The following is a 19,491-nucleotide window of genomic DNA, read 5'->3' on the forward strand; positions in this document are numbered from 1 at the left end:
ATGAAATTCTATGCCTTTGAATGGTTGCGCCTACATTCATTGCACCAAAATGACCACCCCGTCAACTTTTGTGCTTTCATTCCCTGTTCCAGGTCATTATTATATGCCCGTAGAAGTGCACAATCTGTTGCACTCGAAGGCAATGTACAGTGCCCAAATTGCTGATGCTGCTTGTGTTCTTCTTCCCCACAACATGTATGCCAATAATTGTCACTTAGGTCTGGACCTGGAAGGAAAGGAAGTGCACAACAACCACAAAGCTTTCATGAAACAAACATGGTGAGGTTGGTCATAGTTTGAGGTCATCATTCTTGCAGGCGTCTTTGGGTGACTTGTTTGATGCAGTCAGTATTTTCCATTCCTAAGTTCAAAGCCACAAGTGATAGTGATTTAGGCGACTGCTTTAGACAGGACCGATGGTGGATTTACACTGTGTTTACGAATACCAGGGATATAGCCTGTTGAGGACACTCAAGGAGCTGTTGTTTTAGAAGACATTGTCATAGATGCTCATTTATCTCCACGGAGATTGAGAACCATCAGAAGCAATATGAGCGACCTATTGCTCAGATGGTGCAGATTTTTGCAGAGGAAATTGCCATCCCCCATTTACGCAAGTTAAAAAGACACTGCAGGGTTTCCACAGTTGATATACCAACATTGAGCCAACCCAAAACTCCCCGCCAGGCAAATTTTGATACTGTCATTATACCACCCTCCATCCAAACAGGCAGCTCCCATCTTCTCTTCCGAGCTCATGGTCAATATTGCCTCAAAAGTCTCTTTGCTGCTGCGGTGGGTGTGGCTCCAGATTCTCCCCAGGACACAACAGCCATCATACTTCATCAGTCTCCAGTCCCTTAATACCACCCAATTTTTCACCCCCCCGTCCGCATACTGTGACCTTGACAGGAGCACAAAAGGAGATGATACCTCCATTGCTGACAGAATCTCATTGGATCGGATGTGTAGATGGCGTGACATTACGCAAACAAAAATTGAGAGTGCCCCATTCCACGGATGCATCATCTGACAATATAAAAGCAAGTCAAAACTCTGTGCAGCTTTTTATAGATATGGGTATTGTTGGGTATCCAGAAGATATCACCTTGGATGGTAAATCCAGCCTTGAAGCAATTTTCAGTATTGGCTATAATACCAACAACTTCATTGATACCTCTAACCTCCCTGATGAGACAATCACTCGACTTTGCCAAATGATATCCACCAATCGCAGTACTTGTTGGTTTGAAGTCCTACAAAGGGATGGTTGGAACCTAGATGAAGAGGCTGTTGTAGAGTTGCAGCACACAAGCCTACCTTATTGAGCCACATGCACAGTGTCTCGTGCATGAATTACTTACTATATTTAGCTTCGGACTTTTCTGATACATTCTTATTGTTCGAGACACATTTTACTTACACCTCAGTCTGTTATTGCAAAAACTGAACTAAGAACATCTTACATTATGATTTTAACTCATAGCTAAAACACTACCTTAGAACATTGTGTTTATTTCTACAGACATAAATCTCATTAGGTTATGAGCCCTGCCAGTGATGAAAACATGTCTCTTGTAACTGGATCAGCCTATGCACCAGGACTCCTTAAACTGGATATAAAGGGATCTAACTGGGTGTCCTGCAAGATGTTGTTCTTAGCTGAAATAGAATCTTGAAGGCTATGGGAATTTCTGAATGGTACTGCAGAATTCCCGGACACCCTGAAGAAAAACACCACTGGGCAATACACAATAAAGACCGAAGATGACACAACTGCCACAAAGGCAGACATCAAGGATTTCAAGAAAGAAATCAAAACTTACTGACAGTCAGAAGGCACTGTACTTTGACTATTGATCACTACAATCCCAGACCTCACCTATGTGAAAGCACTGTCAACAAGAAAAGCCACAAGCGCAGCTGGCCTATGGTCACAACTATGTGGTTTTTACGAGGATAAAACCGAGATAGTGCAGATGGACATCCGCCGAAAGATCCAGGATATGCGATGCGACAAGTAAGATGATGTACGAGCCCACATCTCACAAATGCTGAAACTCAGGGTGGAAATGGCGGTCATAGGAGGCCTAATCAAAGATAAAGAATTTTCAGCCATTTTGATGTCGTCGTTCCCAGAGTCCTACAGACCAGCACTAGTATCGATGATTGCTTTGGCACGTACTAGCAAAGTACCACTCCTACCAGAAGACCTAATAAACCAGGTGTTAGAGGAAGCCGACCATCAAGATGTCATGAAGAAACGCGACGCAGGCGCTGCACTTGTAGCCAAGGCTAAAGACAAGAAAAGCAAATGTAATGTCAAATGTTTCAATTGCAACGGTATGGGTCATTCTGCCCGTGATTGCAAAAAGCCAAAGAGACCGCGTGACAAGGGAAAGGCTAAAGAGAAGTCAGATAACACTAAAGATGACAACTCGTCCAAGGTAGCTGCTCAAGCCACCAAAGATGATTCGGACGACAAGATGTATGCCTTTCAGGCATGCAGCAAAGCAGAAAAAAAAACAGAAAATACCCTGCCATAGTTGATTGCAGAGCCAATCACCACTTTTGCCCGTTCAAAGACCTATTCACCAGCTTCAAAATGATACACTCAGAACCTATTCGAGCAGCTGGAGGTTCACCCTTAAAAGCTATAGGTCAGGGCAATATAGTAATATGTCTGCCAAACGGAACAAAGAGCACTATCATCACATTAAAAGATGTGATATATGCACCTGAAATGTCTTCCACGCTAATATCCGCGAGCTGTATGGGCAAGGCCGGATATGCAATCCACATAGAAGGAGGCCTATGTCAGATCCTCTCACCCAAGCCAAAACACCATATCATAGCTTGTTTCCCAGCGATAAAGGGACTATACCAAGTGAATGAAACTCTATCAAACAAAATGTTAGCAGCAAATAAAACTAGTGTAGTCACTATGACGGTTAATCAGCTCCACAGAGCAATGGGTCATATAGGACATTCAGCTGCCAAACACCTAATATCCTCTGGTATGGCTGAAGGAATAATCCTTGACAGAAGTGTTGACACAATGTTCTGCAATGCCTGCATTAAGGCCAAAGCACATTGTATCCCTTTCCCCAAAGAATCTTATATGCGCGCAACAAAATACGGCCACTGAATCCACTCTGACCTGTGGGGACCTGCATCAGTTGAAGACATAACAGGGAAGAAGTATGTACTCACCCTAATGGACGACTTCTCACGAGAAAGCCATGTCTTTATGTTGCAAAATAAAAACTGCACGCTTGCAGCGTACATTGATTTTGAAGCCTGGCTTGAAACCCAGAAAAACAGTGCTAAAATCAAAGTACTCAGGTCAGATCGAGGGGGTGAATATAGAAGTGAAGCATTTGATGCTCACCTGAAGTCTTGGGGTACCACTCGAGAATTAACCATACACAACTCTCTGCAGCAGAATGGCGTGTTCAAAAGACTCAATCGGACTATAATCAAACTCTCTCATGCTATGCTGGTCAACAGCAAATTTCCTAAATTCCTATGGAGCGAAGCTGTAAAGCATGCTGTATGGATCAAGAACAGATCACCTACCCGTGCACTGGAAAATAAAACACCCTATGAAATGGTGAATAAAACCAAACCAAACCTATCTGATATTCATCCATTTGGCTGCCGCGTATTCGTACAAATGCAAAATGCAGGGAAACCCGACTCCAGAGCAAACAAAGGACATTTTGTAGGTTTTAACACAGAAAGCAAAGGCTATCGAATTTATATGCCAGAAAAATGCACGGTCAGTGTTGAACGGAACATCATATTCAAACCAGATACCAAAGACACCTACCAGAAACCTCTCAACTCTATTCCCAACCTGCCAATTGTCAACAACAAAACGAACATCCCCATCTCCAAGGACAATGATGATGGCTTAAAGAAAGAAACCTCGTCAGTAAGTCGACCACAAGACAAACACGCACCTGTCAACACAGATCATCACCCCCCATCAAATGAAAGGCCCAGATGTGAAACCGCACAAAAGACACCCGGATTCTTCAAAAATCTACACGAGGGAAACACAATCCACGGACAGCCCTTTTTGATGGGAATCAAGAAGGATATGTCAATCAGTTAACCGCTCTGATTGCCGGATTGCCCCTGACAACGACAGCCCACCCCTCTATATGGCATTAAAAGGGCCTGATAGCAACAAATGGAGATCAGCGATGAACGATGAGCTCAAGCAACTCGAACATGTACGCACCTGGGACCTTGTCTACCCACCAAAACAAGTGAACATCATAAGATGTCACTTTGATACCAAGATAAAACGAGACACAAACGGTGCTATATCCAAATACAAAGTAAGATTAGTTGCAAACAGCAATAGCCAAAAGTACGGGATGGATTACCTCGAAACATACTTGGCTGTAGCACGCCTCACGTCCCATCGAATAATCCTATCACATGCAGCATCAATAGACTGGGAAATCCACCAAGTTGATATAAAAAGCACCTACCTTAACGCCAACCTTGAGGAGGAAATCTACATGTACGCGCCTCCTGGATACTTGAACCAAGATCAACAAGGGATGGTCTGTAAACTAAACAAGGGAATATACGGACTTAAGCAAGCTGGACTTGGATGGTACGAAAAACTCACCAAAATGTTTGCTTGCATCGGATTCACAAGATCCGAACACGACCATGCTGCCTACACCAGACATGTACAACCACATAGTATGGTTGTCAGAGTATCTGTCAATGATATGGTAATAACCTGCCAATCAGCAATGGATATAGAGAAATTCAAGAACGACTTACACTCTGAATACTATCCGACCTAGGTGAAATCAATTGGTTGTTAGGCTTTGAAATCATCCGAAACAGAGGCAAATGCACTGTCACCCTTGGCCAATAAGTGTACATTGATTTGATGCTAAAGATCTTCACCATGGACAACTGCAAACCCGTCCTCACACCCATAGAACACGGTACCGTCCTATCAACAGATCAATCCCCTACAACCAAAACTCAACGGAACGAGATGATCAATGTACCTTACAGGGAAGCTATAGGAAAAATAATGTACCTTATGCTAGGTACACGCCCAGACCTATCCTTCTCCGTATTAATACTCTCACAATTCATCCAACACCCAGGTCTGACTCATTGGACAGCCCTAAAAAGGGTCCTAAGATACATTAAGGGGACTAAAACCTATAGACTTATCTTGGGAGGAACCAACAACGGACTTGTAGGATATTCTGACAGCAATTGGGGAACACAACCTCACCGTCACTCAATGTCCGGATATGCATTCATGTACAACGACGGCACCATCTCTTGGAACGCTAGAAAACAACCCATAGTCACGTTATCAAGCATGGAAGCTGAATACATAGGACTGACCAATGCGACCAAAAAAACCATCTGGCTATCAGCCTTGATACAAGATATCACTGGAAAGACAACCAAAGAACCCATCAAGATCCTCGCTGACAACCAAGGGGCAATCGCACTTACCAAGAACAATGTCCATCACTCTCGAACCAAACACATAGACATTCGCTACCACTTCATCCAAGAAAATATTGTACATACCTACAGAAGACATGCCAGCAGACATACTCACGAAGCTGTTAGCAAGACCCCGGCTAGAAAAACTAAACCACTTACTAGGTGTGTATATAGCTCAAGGGGGTGTGTTGTAGAGTTGCAGTACACAAGCCTACATTATTGAGCCACACGCACAGCGTCTCGTGCATGAATTACTTACCATATTTAGCTTCGGACTTTTCCGATACATTCTTATTTTTCAAGACACATTTTACTTACACCTCAGTCTGTTATTGCAAAAACTGAGGTAAGAACATTTTACATTATGATTTTAACTCATAGCTAAAACACTACCTTAGAACATTGTGTTTATTTCTACAGACATAAATCTCATTAGAGGCTGCGAAGCTATGCCGTGCTCTCTTCCTTGATTTGAAGATAACGTCCATAGTTGCTGCCAAACCCCAGGAATATTTTTTCACTGGGATGGGACTCTCTTCCAGTACGACATTACCAAAAGCTAAACCTTGTTTATTCACCTATTTCAGGCCATTTTTTGAACTAATTTTTATTGCATGGCTATTTTTTCTGTTTTTCTTTTAGTAGTGATCAATGAATTATCAAAATATACCGATGCATTGCTATTATGTAGTGGAGATAGTAATATACATTGCATTATCAAGTGAAAAAAAATAAGCATTTCTATTCCCGATTCTCATCAATATTCCTGGTATTTGCCCCATCTTGTGGTTGCTCTTGCTCCTGTTCCTGCTCCCCTTCACGCTCAAGGTGATCAATATCTGGTGGTGAAGTGCTGGCCACCCTTTTCCTCTCCTCGCGTGACTTGCTCTTCCAGTGGTTACTGAGGTATTGTTTGATCAATTCTGAGGTAGCCCAGTCATTCTGAAAGCGCACCAAATAGGGGTGGTAGCATCTTGCCTACAACAATATCTGTCTGTAAATTATTCTGCCTATGATTGCATTAACTTACCAGTCTAAATAAATCTCCTAGTTCTTTTGCAGGTTGACTTCAAAAATCAGCCCACGTATTGATACATAGCTAGTGTACTAAATCCCGGATGGTCGACTGCCGTCCATTCCAAGTTCGCAAGACAAAACCGCTGAGAAGTACGTTTTTATCCGAGTCAGTGGGATGGACATAAGAGAAATGATATACATACCTGGATACACAGATGCTTCTTCTTATTGTCTGTCCAACCCATAGCCCTCCTTAGTCTGTCTTTGCCTGTGTACAACTCAGAAGCCCTTGGTTTCAGAATAGTATGTGGCACTGCACCAACTGGACTGTTTCTGCGTTCATTTTCTGACATTCTTGAAGTAGCCTCTTCAGCTGATTTCTCAGCATCCAATCTAGCCTTTTCTGCATTTATTCAAGCTTCATTTGCCTTTGAGAGTTCTCCTACGAATAAATTTGGTGTGCCCAACCTGTAGTGACCCACAAAAACCATAACTGATGAATGCACCTTTAAGTCTAGTCAGTTCCTGTTCAAGCTCCGTATTCTTATCCTGTAAGACTTGCTTGGTGACATTTGTGACCTTTGTTGCCCTACCTCTCAACACAGGCTCTGAGCCTGCCTGCCTTCTTGCCAACATTGCTGTTGTTGACTCAGTCATCATCAAATAGGATCAGTGGTAGATTCTAATGCTGGCATCAAGTGTGCAGATAATGGGTAATGAAATACCTATCTTATGGAGCAAAATGCAGGTCAGTGCAGCAAATGTATGATGACTATGAATTGGCTAACTTTGGACTCAACATAGAAACTTGGTAAGTCGGTCATTTGTTGCTAGTATGCTGGTATTCCTACTGTGACTAGGTGTTTTTTGTTTGCTGTCCATTGACACTCTTTGGCTTGACTTCTACCTGGCCTCTTTTCATCATTCACCGTGATTGTACCAAGCAGACATGTATTGTGTTCATTGAAGCTGGCAATAGTACTGTGCAAGAAGTTCATAGTGAGTTTATTGTTTGTCTTTCTAGCTGACTCGCTTACAGGGGGTGTGACTCACATTATACATTTCAGACTTATTTCAATTGATATGGCTAGCCAGCGTATAGCAAAGAAACTATGTATCTGCTGTGGACAATTAGTTAGTGCACAAACAGAGTATCATCACTGTGCATTACACCAAGTGCCTCTTAGGATCAAATCATCATCTCCATGGCAGAGACAACATCTTGGTAGCGCAGAAACAAAGTCGCAGAAAAATCCAACCACAGTATCAGCCAATGCTCACAATGATGATTCTGCAATGATCAAAAACATAGGGTGGGAAGGAAATGTTGATGATCAGAATGAGCTTCCTCTGAATATGGTTGAATTGGTACTATTGGATGCTGTCTGTGATCTCAGTACAATACCAGTGGCCTATTACCACAATACTGTGGCTGCTAGTAGTGATAGCAAGGATGAATCCACGGAATCAGCAAGTGAATCAGATACAGGGTTGTCGGGACTGCCCTTCTGGGAAGAGCTAGAGCTGAGCTGGGAACAGGAAATCTGTGCTGCCAGTGAGCATTGCTGATCAAGTTTAAGATTGAGTTCAAACACTGATGATTTGAATGTTAGCTGATGAGTTAAGTGATACGGATCTGCAAATCCTGCACGCCTTTGCACTCAAAGTCAGATCCCGCATGAACAACAACACCTTCAATAAACTGCCATCCGTATTTACATCTGAACCATTCCCGAGTTGGAAGGGAAGTACACAATGAGTGGCCTTCCTTTCAGGATTTGAACCAGTATTGTATGACTGTTGTGTCAATTCCTGTTACTGTTTTGTTGGGCCAAACTCCTCGCTCGACAAGTGTCCTCACTGCAATATGTCACGCTACTTAGAGAGACGACTGAGGAAACATTTCATCTATATTCCCTTGATTTCTCGGTTGGTTGGTTTCTTCAAGGATCCTAATTTGGTGTATAAGATGAACTATTGAGCAAAAGAGCATGCTCATAAACCCGGATTTATTAGCAACATGATAGACAGTTCTGTATACCGAGGGTTGTTGAACAAGAAAGTGACTATAGGCGGGAATACATTACCTCACTGCTACTTTTCAGATCCTTGAGACATTGCCTTAGGGCTAGCCACAGATGAATTTGCTCCTTTTTGCCGTGAAAAGTCAACAACCTGGCCCATCATTCTATACAACTTCATTCTCCCTTTGGACATACAGTTTCTCAAGGAATTCATTATCTGCTTAGGAATTATACCTGGACCATCAAAACCCAAAGATTCTGACTCATTTATATGGCTTTTGGTTGAGGAGCTTCTTCAACTAGCTGCTGGGGTTTGCGCTTTTGACATCATTGCTGCAACTATATTTGCCCTTCACGCGTATGACAAAATTGGATAAACCTGGTCTCTGCTAAAGCAGCCATTGTTCTTCATGGAGCATAGCCACCACTCCATGAAGTCACCATTGTTCTCCTAGGAGTTATTATACTGTAGCAAGTAGCACCTCCGACTATAAGTAGTAGGGGGTTTAGTACATCAGGAAAAACCCTTTTGCTATATAGCGCTATATAGCCACCACCTATATATATAAATGCATTCATAGAAACTATAGTACTATCAGTGCAATCATAGCTCTTATAGCTCTTATAGCATAGTAGTAGGCAAAATTTTAACCAAGGGGAGAAGTATCTATAGTTCCCTCAAACTCTGGATTAATCTAATAAACTGTAACAACCAAGAGTTAGTTACTCTGGCGCACACAGAACACACACTATAGAGAAGATGATGTGGGAGTGGTTACCCTTTGAGCTGCAGAGAGTTTGTTGGTATACAACAGGAGGACTCGCTGAGGAGTCTCCTGGATCTATTGGGGTTTATATACTACTACAGGGTTGTTTGTACATGTGTACTATACAGTTGATACAGATAGTGGCTGATGATGTCATGGAGCCTAGCCCGCATGGCCAGCTCCACTGTGTGAGAGAGTTGTGTCCAAAATAAGAGGAAAGGCAACACGGCGCGAGAAAGGGGAAGTGCCGCGTGGCACCATGTGTGAAAGCTATAGTACAAGGTTAAAGCGGAGAATAAAAGTAAAGGGAAAGTCCAAAAATTGTGGTATCGTAACATAAACTTGTTCAATAATAGAAAGATGCCAGAAGTGTTTGGAGTCAAGTATATTATTATAGGCAAGGTACTATAAGGGCTATTATAGCCTATAGCAGCCTACATAGCTCCTATAGCTGTGAAGGTCATAGTTACAATATAGTTCAAGGTGCTTAAAAGGGTTACTAAATCATACAGTATTAATTAATTATATAGCTTGTATTAGTGAAATAGTAGTTTGTATCCCGGATACTCACAAAATAAGAATAATGATTTATCCAAATATAAGTAGTGACAATGAGTAAAAAAATAATCTAAGTCCATGAAAAGTCAATATATAACACCTGTATGATACATTTTATAAGCTTTCATGGTGTAGTGGATAAATGTGATGTGTGGCTATAGGTTGCTTAGTCACCCAAGAGCTGATTAGCAGGTTGAGAGTTCAAATCCTGTTTGTGTTAATTTTTTTTTATCAGCCACACAACAATTTCCAACATCTATAAGAGCATTTATAGAGCTATATAAGGCTCTATAGATGGAAGAGGTTCTATAACAGGTTTGACCACTATAACAGCTTTATGAGTACTCATAGTGCTATAGAGCTCTATAAAGCTACCCCCATTTTTCCTAATATATAGGAATACCTCAGTTGTTTCTATAGCCTCTCGGGCAGCGGCTGAGGTATGTTACATTACATTTATTTGAGATCACCTTAAACTAACATCTGTTGTAGTTTCACTTAGGTAAATAATAAGTCATTTTTATAGCCTCTCATGCAGCGGCTGAGTTTCACTTAGATTTATTATCGTATTTGCTAATAATATCAGGAGATATTCCAACATTTTCCGTGGTCATGAAGATGATAGGGCACAACGGCTTCTCTCCATGCCGTGCTTGCAAGATTCTTGGTGTTCGATTACCAGGTTCTCAAGGAAAAGCCTACTATGTTCTTCTCAATCGCCACAACCATCTAGATGCAAATGGGTCTCCATCCATTCAAAGGTACCATCTGACTGAACTCCCCCTACAAACGCACAAGGAGATATTTGCCCAGGGACGAGAAGTTCAGTTAGCACGTACAGCCGCTGAATCTGAGCGTCTATTGAAACAATACGGTGTCAAAGGTTTGTCAATTCTTGGATATCTTCCATCTGTATCCTTTCCAAACTCTTTCCCATACAATTACATGCACCTTATATGGGAAAACATCATACCCAACCTGATACATGTTACAATTAACATACCAGTACCTACTTACACTTCACCTTTTTCGTACTTTTACTTTTATTTTTCCAAGTCACATGACCAGTCATGTGACCATTTACTTTACTTTACATTTCCGACTTTTCATAGTCACATGACCAAGTCATGTGACACAACACCTGACCAGTGTCTAGACTTAGCATGTGACCGGTCACATGCTAGACATCGGACTTTAAACTTTATTTACAACTGTACAGTACCTCATGTATTTTAGTATATATACAGGAGCAATACATGGGGAGGGACTCAGTGAGTCCTCCTGTTGTCTACCAACAACTAACTTGTCAAAACCTAATGGGTAACCACTCCCACCTCTTCCTCCTCTTTTGAGTGTTGTTTTCATTGTGCTCCAGTGCCCCAAGACTGTGTCTTGTTGGTGTTGTCACAATACATCTGTGGACTGGTGAATACAAGGGACTAGATGAAGGAAACCAGGTTTACCACATAGAAAAACAGATATGGGAGGCCATAGGCAAAACAACTGCAAAATCAGGGGCAACAATTCCTTCAGCATATTCTGCCCATCCGCCAGATTTCATCCATGACCATTCTAGTTGCACAGCCGACTTGTGGTCCTTCTGGACACTCTACTTGGGTCCCATCCTTTTATGTCGGACCCTCCAGAATCAAAAGTATTTTAACCATTTTGTCAATCTCGTCAAGCTACTTCATACTTGCCTGCAATTCGAACTTTCCTCACAGGATATTCAAACACTACAAGCTAAATTTATCGACTGGGTCAAGAAATTTGAAATGTATGGTCTATATGCCTCTATTAACACTATGTTAAGTTTTCTAAATTAGGTACTACTATCAATATTCTGTCCAGCACCTGAGTACATGTACCCTTACAGTCCACGCACTACTTCATGTTGTCAACAGCATTGAAGCTACGGGCCCTGTTTGGACATTGTGGGCCTTTCCCATGGAACACTTTTGTGGATGACTACAACCAGCAATCAAAAGCTGACGACATCCATATACATGTATAGCTCAATACCTAATCAACGATGCCTGGCTTACACACATTGCGCTGATCTACAACATTGCAGAAGAACTATCACTGCGAAAACCACCTGGAGATTCTGGTCAGTTCAGCCATCCACAGTGTAAGTCATTCAATGGTACTCCATAGCAGAACTTTGATTTACTTGTAGATCCTTCTTGCGTCTTGTTATCGCCGTGCCACAAAGGTCAGCTGGATTTGTTTCTATGGAAGAAAGTCCTGGCAGCTATGGCAACACACTTTGATACAACAGTGGCGGTTCTAGGACGGCTTTACTTAGCACAGCATGTTGAACAATGGTTGCAGCGGCCCTCATGAAAGCTTGTGGTGATATGCGGGATGCAACATTTGTGAGGGTAAATGCTCTTTCATTCCGTCAAATTTAGCATGAATAATTTTTTCAGTTTGAGGCACTGGTTGATCAATACGCTCACCAACACAAACACACTCCACTCTACGAGCAGAAAACATTTTTTGGACACTTCCATCATATCATTGTTGTCCGTGTGCCAGCTACTTTGTCCCTACAGTTGGCTGAGCCGACCATTATTATATTTGCTGCCATCAAGCCCTGTGAGATAGAATGTTGTGATTCATTAAACAACAATTATTATTCAAAACTAGGATTCATGATGGTCCTCGACATTACTTGTGTTCAATGTGTTGTTGGAAGGGTGCCTGTAGATTCAAGATGGGCTTTGATTGATTGCAGTGGTAGCCTAGCTCGCGCCGTCTACAAAGGTAATTTGCACTGAAACATTCATGTTGTAGATAGAAAAATCACTTAAAATGTATGGATGGTGAAAATCACTCTTAACATATGCGTATATTAGACCTTTATATTTTTAAGTTGTGCCCATACATGGTGATGAAAATCACCCTTACAGAAAGTGAATATCACCTAGCTACATTTTATATCTGTTTCGAAAGTTGAATAAAGATAAATCACCCAATCCGAGTGATTATCACTTGCCAGCGGGTGATTTTTAAATCACCCATAAATCACCCTGCACCGAATATCAGCCGGTTTGTAGTTGATTATATTCATCAGGTTATCAGGTGATTATCACCTTTTCTGAGGTCTACAGTGTTTGATTAGCCATATGTGGCATGATTTTGCCCAATTGATTGTAATTTCATCTATATTTTGGCGCTTTTGTCTGATTTGGTAACTGGGTGTTTGATCATCCTGTGAGACAGTTTTCTGGCGAGCGTTGTCGTTGACTACGACGCACAATCTTATTAAACCGTTCAAGTACGGAGCTCTTGGCTTTGTCCACAACTGCATGAATCACATATTTCCCAGTGGTGAGTGATTCTATCTGGTTGCACGTTAAATTCTGTAATTTGAACTAGTAAAATGTGGTGTTGCTGTTATTCTGTTCTTTCATTTTTCAGTCACATCTCACTCCTCTTCACTGTGTCACTATCTTCTGCTATTGTATGATATGTTTCCGTTTGACCCTTTTCCTCTTTGTTAGACGCTGAACGACATGCTTTTGCTGTTATGTATCCTCTGTTGTCATGTCATGCAATGCCTCAGTGTGGTGACTAAACACTTAATTGCAGACAGCTAGTCCTCTTTTCTTAGATATGAAAGACATTTCTGCAACAAATTCGAGGATTGCTCGAAATGTCATATATCCAAAGAAGCGCCCCTCGCCGAATGGCATTTCAAAAAGTCACAAAACTCCTAGTTCCTATAACGCTGGAAGGCGAACACCCTTCTGCGCGAGGTTGGCTTTGATACAGCAGCGACAACATGAGGCTCAAATTTTGGCTTTTCGTCAGCAAGGTATTCTCCTAGAAGATGAATATCGTGATGACATACGATTTTACATGCACGAGATGGAGGTTGGTCCTTCCCTTGTCCTGATGTTTTTTTTGCTAATAATCTGACATTGTTGTGCATAGCGATTTACGACATCGTCCACCCAGTCGATGGATCAGCAACCTGAAATCAAATGGCACATGCGTCCCTGTTTAGTTGACTTTCTTGTCGAAATTCATTTCACTTTTCGTCTTCGTCCAGAAACTCTTTATCTCACGCTCAACATTGTCGACCGTTATGTTTCGCGTCGCATTGTTTATGTCAAACATTATCAGCTCGTTGGATGCGCAGCTCTATGGATAGCTGCCAAGTTCGAGGATGCAAAAGAGCGAGTGCCAACAGTTCAGGAACTTGCGCATTTCTGCCGGGAGACTTATGACGAATCAGCTTTTGTTCAAATGGAAGGCCATGTTTTGTCTACTATCCAGTGGACACTAGGACATCCTACTGCCGAATGTTGGCTCAGAATAATGTGCTATGATCCTTGCGTAGAGGAAGAGAAGGTGCAGCATGTCGCTCGCTTTTTGATGGAGATCACCTTGTTTTATAGAGAATTTATCAACTACTCTGCGTCATCAATAGCGCTAGGTGCTTTGACGCTCTCTCGCTTCTTGTGTGACAAGGGTCGCCGATTCTTGGAGGAAACGAAGGACTGTTTGGAGATCGTGGAGTATCTGGATAGTCGCCTAGCAACCAGCGTGGATGATTTATCAGAAATCTTGGTCAAAAAGTACTCTTACGCATTTTACTCTAAGGCTGCTACTTTTGTCGTGCAGTATTATCTTGAAGGTGGCAGATTTGTTCGGCACCCTGTCATCACGTTTCCCTCCACATCCAATCATCCCTCTACTCCTACGAGCTCTTCAACGATGATATCAGACGATATGCCGTTGAAACGAAACAGTTCCTTTTGTTCCAGTGACTCTGTTTCATATTCTTCGATTGCCGAGGACAATAAAGAGAACCTCCGTCGGACTTCCGAGATGCAGGGTAGTAAACGCCAGGTGGACATGCTGTCTCAAAAACATCACTCTCCAGACTTCGTTGCCTTTGGTCGAACTGCGCTCCACAATATCAATGGTTCTCCGAGGAGTGCGATTTTTTCGCAATCACTTCCATAATAATCTTTAGTGCTCTGTCGCTTCGTGTCCGCCCAATTCTAAACAACCTGCAAAAATAACCTGCAAAATGTACCAATATACACGTGCTTCGGCGCTCACTACGATGTTCTCACCTGTCTCCCTTCTCGATCGTGCATGTTGCAATTATCAGTCCTTCCTTTACTTGTTCACGATTTCAGGGTTTGAAGAGTAGCTATGATAAACGTCTTCGCAATGTATACCCTCTGGAGTAACGCGTTCTTCCTGCATGCTCTGCGCGATTTTTGTTTTTGATATCATGGTCTGTTCATACAGTATACTATCCTTATCTGGGTTCATTTCATGAACTGTTACTCTACACATTTTGCATCTTCATAAGTTTTTGTAATGTGCAGAAATTTTACTACTCATTAGCGGTTGTTACATTGATAAATTGAATAAGAAATAAGAAAGAGACTCTAGCAATAGTAAAGGATGATAATATGATCTGATAACAAAACACTTTAGTAAAGGTGTAAGAATTTGGGAACATTTTACTTACAAGTTGCAGATAAAGCTAGTCAGAATTTCAGGATACATTCATTACATTCACAGTACATCTGCCATATAGCTGGTAGGTTACTATACAGGCCACAATAGCTTTACCTTGCCTTTCAAGTTTGTTGCAAATCTACAGTAGTAGTAGTAAGGTTATATAAGCTATGAGAGTTGACTTGGAGCCATAGTAGCTATAGGTCAATGATATAATACAATATCAATTATCTATTAGATACTTCAGGAATTGTATATTTGAATCTAAATATACTATACAAACTATCTCATCAGCTAGTTGCTTACTTCAAAAGTCCATAAATACAAAGCAGCTTCAAGTTACATCAACAGAAATGTCACTAAGTCTAAAAAGTGATTATATATAGTATAATTATATGTCATATTTTATAAGTCTACATGGTGTAGTGAATAAGTGCTTTGGTATACATATGCTTAGAAAGCTTAAAAGAATTTTAGTGTTCTACAAATTGTAGTGCATTTTTTCCATTTCCCGTACGGTGGACATTTTGGCTATTATCCTTTTGGATTTTAGCAGAGGTAATCCCTTGAGGAATCTTAGCCTGAATGTATATTTATCTGGGTACTGTGTGTGCACCATGCAATTTTCATGGTTTCATAGTGCTGTAACTTGCTAAGGAATGCTAGTGCTGTTACAACAATATTTTTTTGGCACTTATTTTCACTTTATTTTCCTTTCCTTTTCTTTTTATTTTATTTTCAGACTTTACTTTTGAAAATTGCGTGACACATCATCTGACTGATGTCTAGACCCATCATGTGACCTGTCACATGACATGACATCATATAAAATATAATAGAATATCACAGAATGTTTACCTTTATTTATATTAACTATAGAGTACCACATGTATTTAGGTATATATACCCTTGCAATAAATGAAGACTCCTTAGTGAGTCCTCCTGTTGTATCCCAACAAATAACTTATTCCTATCATCTGAGTTTACAAACTCAATTATCACTTCACTACTTCTTTCTTGAGTATCTGTGTGTGCATCAGAGTCTACAAACTTTGGGTATGTTATAAGTGCACCCTTATTTTGTGAGTATCTCAGGGTGTGGAAGGCATCAGTTGCTTTCTGAGCAGTTGTCTTTGTGATAAATTATTTGTAAACACCTACAATATCTTCTGTGGTCTGGGGATTCAAGTTCCTCGTCAATCTATTGTGCGGCTAGACCATCTGCACATGTGCCCAGAAGGTCAATCCTGTTTTTCTTGAGCTTATGATGTACAGTAATAATCCATAGTGGACTCAGAGAGTACAGAAAAGCAAATTGGACCAGCCGGGGATTGAATCCAGGACCTCTGCCTATATATGGTGGTGCTCTAACCAACTGAGCTACCAGCCCTTGGATAATCAACACTCAATTGCACAATATTGTCTAACAAAGCCTAGACTTTGACCTTGACAATTCCAACACAGGGCTCACTGCTTTGCACACTTGCATTCATCTTAATACCAAACATATCCATGTGTCGAATACTTCAATATTATCTTAGCCCTTGTACTTGTCAGGGGGCGAGACTTTAATTCCCTTGAGTTGTATGGATCCTGTCCTAGGTCTACCAACTCCATTTCCTAGTTATCATTGTCATCTTATGATTCTTGAAGCTCCTCATTGTTTTTGTAACAAGCATCTCTTTGGCCCTTGTTAGGGCTTTGCAGTTGACCATTCTCCAAATTATGGCCACAATATTGTTGCCTATATTGTTCCATATCCTGTTCACATATGCGGTGTATTATGTGCTCACTGAGTGTTCCTCATAGCGGCTCTTGCTCCTGTGGTTTGCTCATTGAATCTGTTTTGTGCAGATTCCCTACAGGTGTATACATTGCTTCCCTCATCTACATGGTGGGGAGCCACACATGCATCTCCAGATGTATAGTATCAGTTGCCTTATCAGTAAGGTAGGATTATTTAATCTAATCTAATACCTTACAACTGACATACCATAAACTTTATTAAAAATGGGCAGTCATAGGATAGCTAGCATATTGCCCTTGGGCAAGCAATGAGAGTGTAGTGGGATATGAATGGTTAGTTAGCAGGCAATATGTTTTAGGTGTAACAAGAAATGCAACCTTTTGTCTTGCTATTTACAAATACATTGAAATTACAAAATTTCAAGTGCTCAAAACAGCTCAGATGAAATACAATATTTCTTGTATTATTTCACACTTGAATTTCCAGTTATGCACGATCAAATTGAGAACAGCATTATAGTTAATCACTACACATTTTGTCTTCATCTCATATTACCAATTTTGTTGAAGACTTAGAGGGATATCCAAATTAGATATGTGGTTAGTAATTCTTATGATTAGTGTTATGTTTTATTTTAAGTCTATTATATTTTCATTGAAATATATAATTTTGTGAGCACATTTTCATAGCCATTTTCAACAGCAAAAATGTTGGTCATTGTGATGTGTAGGAATATTGTTTTCTGGCATAAGCATGTTGGTGGGGAGCTCAATAGTTCCATCTTCTGCAATTCCACGACCACCATCAACATCCAGGAGCCAGCTAGCAAAGGCTTTGCTTTCTGGAGTACGGTCCAGGCACATGTTCTGTGTGAGGTAGCAGACATAGATATTTGTCCACAGTTGTAATCTTCTAAGAAAGGCAGATATAATATGTTGCCTTGACTCTCTTAGAACAATAGGTGTTGTTCTGTGGAAGTCCCCTTCAAAGACCATTATAATGCCTCCAAATGGAAGCTGATTATCCAAATTGTCCTGCAATGTACGGTTCAATGCTTCAATTCCATGACAGTGTTGAATTGGTGCTTTATCCCAGACAATAACTTTGGTATGTCTCAATACCTCATGGAGGTCAGAGTTTTTTGGAATCCTGCCTGTGGATGTTTTATGTACAGGAATAGGGATTCCAAAGCATGAATGAGCTATGCAGGCACCATCCAAGAGCAGGGATGCTACATATAGAGCAACATTATGATTATCCTTTGCTCAAATGATGACTGCAATTGTATTACAGATATATGTTTTTCCCCCACCTCCAGCACTGTGAATGGGGGAGGCAACACCAAGAAAAGTGTGAGCTTATGTAATCAGAATGTGCGCACCTAAGGTGGTGAATTCACTATGCCATTATACATTCTCTCCTGACACTCAAACTCAAGCTTACATCTCATTGAGGGACTACAAAAGCAACCTGGTAAACTACAATTAATGACAGAGCTGATATACTAGCTAGTTTGAATGAATGTAGTCCTCCCTTGATGCTCAAAACTCATCATGGTTACTACCATCCCCTGACTCTGAAGCTAAATCTATTGTGCCACTATCTTAAACAACCTCACAAGCAACATGAGTACACGGGCAAGCCTTTCCAGAATTATAACACTTGACAGCGGCCTCCAATGCCTTCACATTCCCAGCCTTCAGCATGCCAATTTCACTGTTTGGTGGCACCTTTGGACCAAAATATTGGTGCGATTATAACTGCAGCATGATTTGTGCAACAATTGTCTTTGGTATAGCTGCAACTTTAAGTCGAGGCACAGCGGCAGCAACTTTGGCATCAGCTGCTAATAAACCTATGTGAAACTCAGCCGCTGCCCAAGAGGCTATAGAAACAACTTTATTATTTACCTATGTGAAACTACAATTGATGTTAGTTTAAGGTGATTTCTAATAAATGTAATGTAACATACCTCAGCCGCTGCCCAATAGGCTATAGAAACGACTGAGGTATTTCTATACTAAGCCCCCTACTACTTATAGTTGGAGGTGCTACTCGCTACAGTATAATGACTCCTAGGAGTACAATGGTGACTCCATGGAGTGATGGCTATGCTCCATGGAGAACAATGGCTGCTTCGGCAGAGACCGGGTTTATCCGGTTTTGTCAATCAGTGTAGTATTGAAAGGGGAACACAGGTGTAACCCTGTAGCATCACTAGGAAGCCTTAGCACCTTCCTGGACTGCTTTTGGACAGCTTTTGAACCGCTCTTTTGGACTCTTTTGGACTCTTTTGGACTCTTTTGGACTCTTTTGGACCCTTTGGACCTTTCTGTGCACTTTTTGGACCTTCTCCATTATCCACCACCACTGCTTTGCCAGT

At 41.2% G+C, this 19,491-nt stretch overlaps 2 protein-coding genes across 2 annotated transcripts; one reads left to right on the plus strand and one right to left on the minus strand.

Annotated features, from left to right (window-relative positions):
• Nucleotides 1–6,246: 6,246 nt before the first annotated feature.
• SERLADRAFT_404601 (uncharacterized protein) lies at nt 6,247–6,875 on the minus strand (the record flags this gene model as incomplete). The annotated part of the gene is made up of 2 exons (XM_007312254.1): nt 6,247–6,447; nt 6,726–6,875. 2 exons carry the CDS (start codon nt 6,873–6,875, stop codon nt 6,247–6,249), a joined length of 351 nt encoding a protein of 116 aa, XP_007312316.1.
• A 6,217-nt stretch (nt 6,876–13,092) lies between these two features.
• On the plus strand, nt 13,093–15,253 carry SERLADRAFT_454749 (uncharacterized protein; the record flags this gene model as incomplete). The annotated part of the gene is made up of 3 exons (XM_007312255.1): nt 13,093–13,207; nt 13,469–13,753; nt 13,814–15,253. The coding sequence occupies 2 exons, from the start codon at nt 13,493–13,495 to the stop codon at nt 14,849–14,851; spliced, it is 1,299 nt and encodes a 432-aa protein (XP_007312317.1).
• Nucleotides 15,254–19,491: the final 4,238 nt, after the last annotated feature.

Source organism: Serpula lacrymans, assembly GCF_000218685.1.
Source record: "Serpula lacrymans var. lacrymans S7.9 unplaced genomic scaffold SERLAscaffold_1, whole genome shotgun sequence".
Classification (NCBI taxonomy): domain Eukaryota; kingdom Fungi; phylum Basidiomycota; class Agaricomycetes; order Boletales; family Serpulaceae; genus Serpula; species Serpula lacrymans.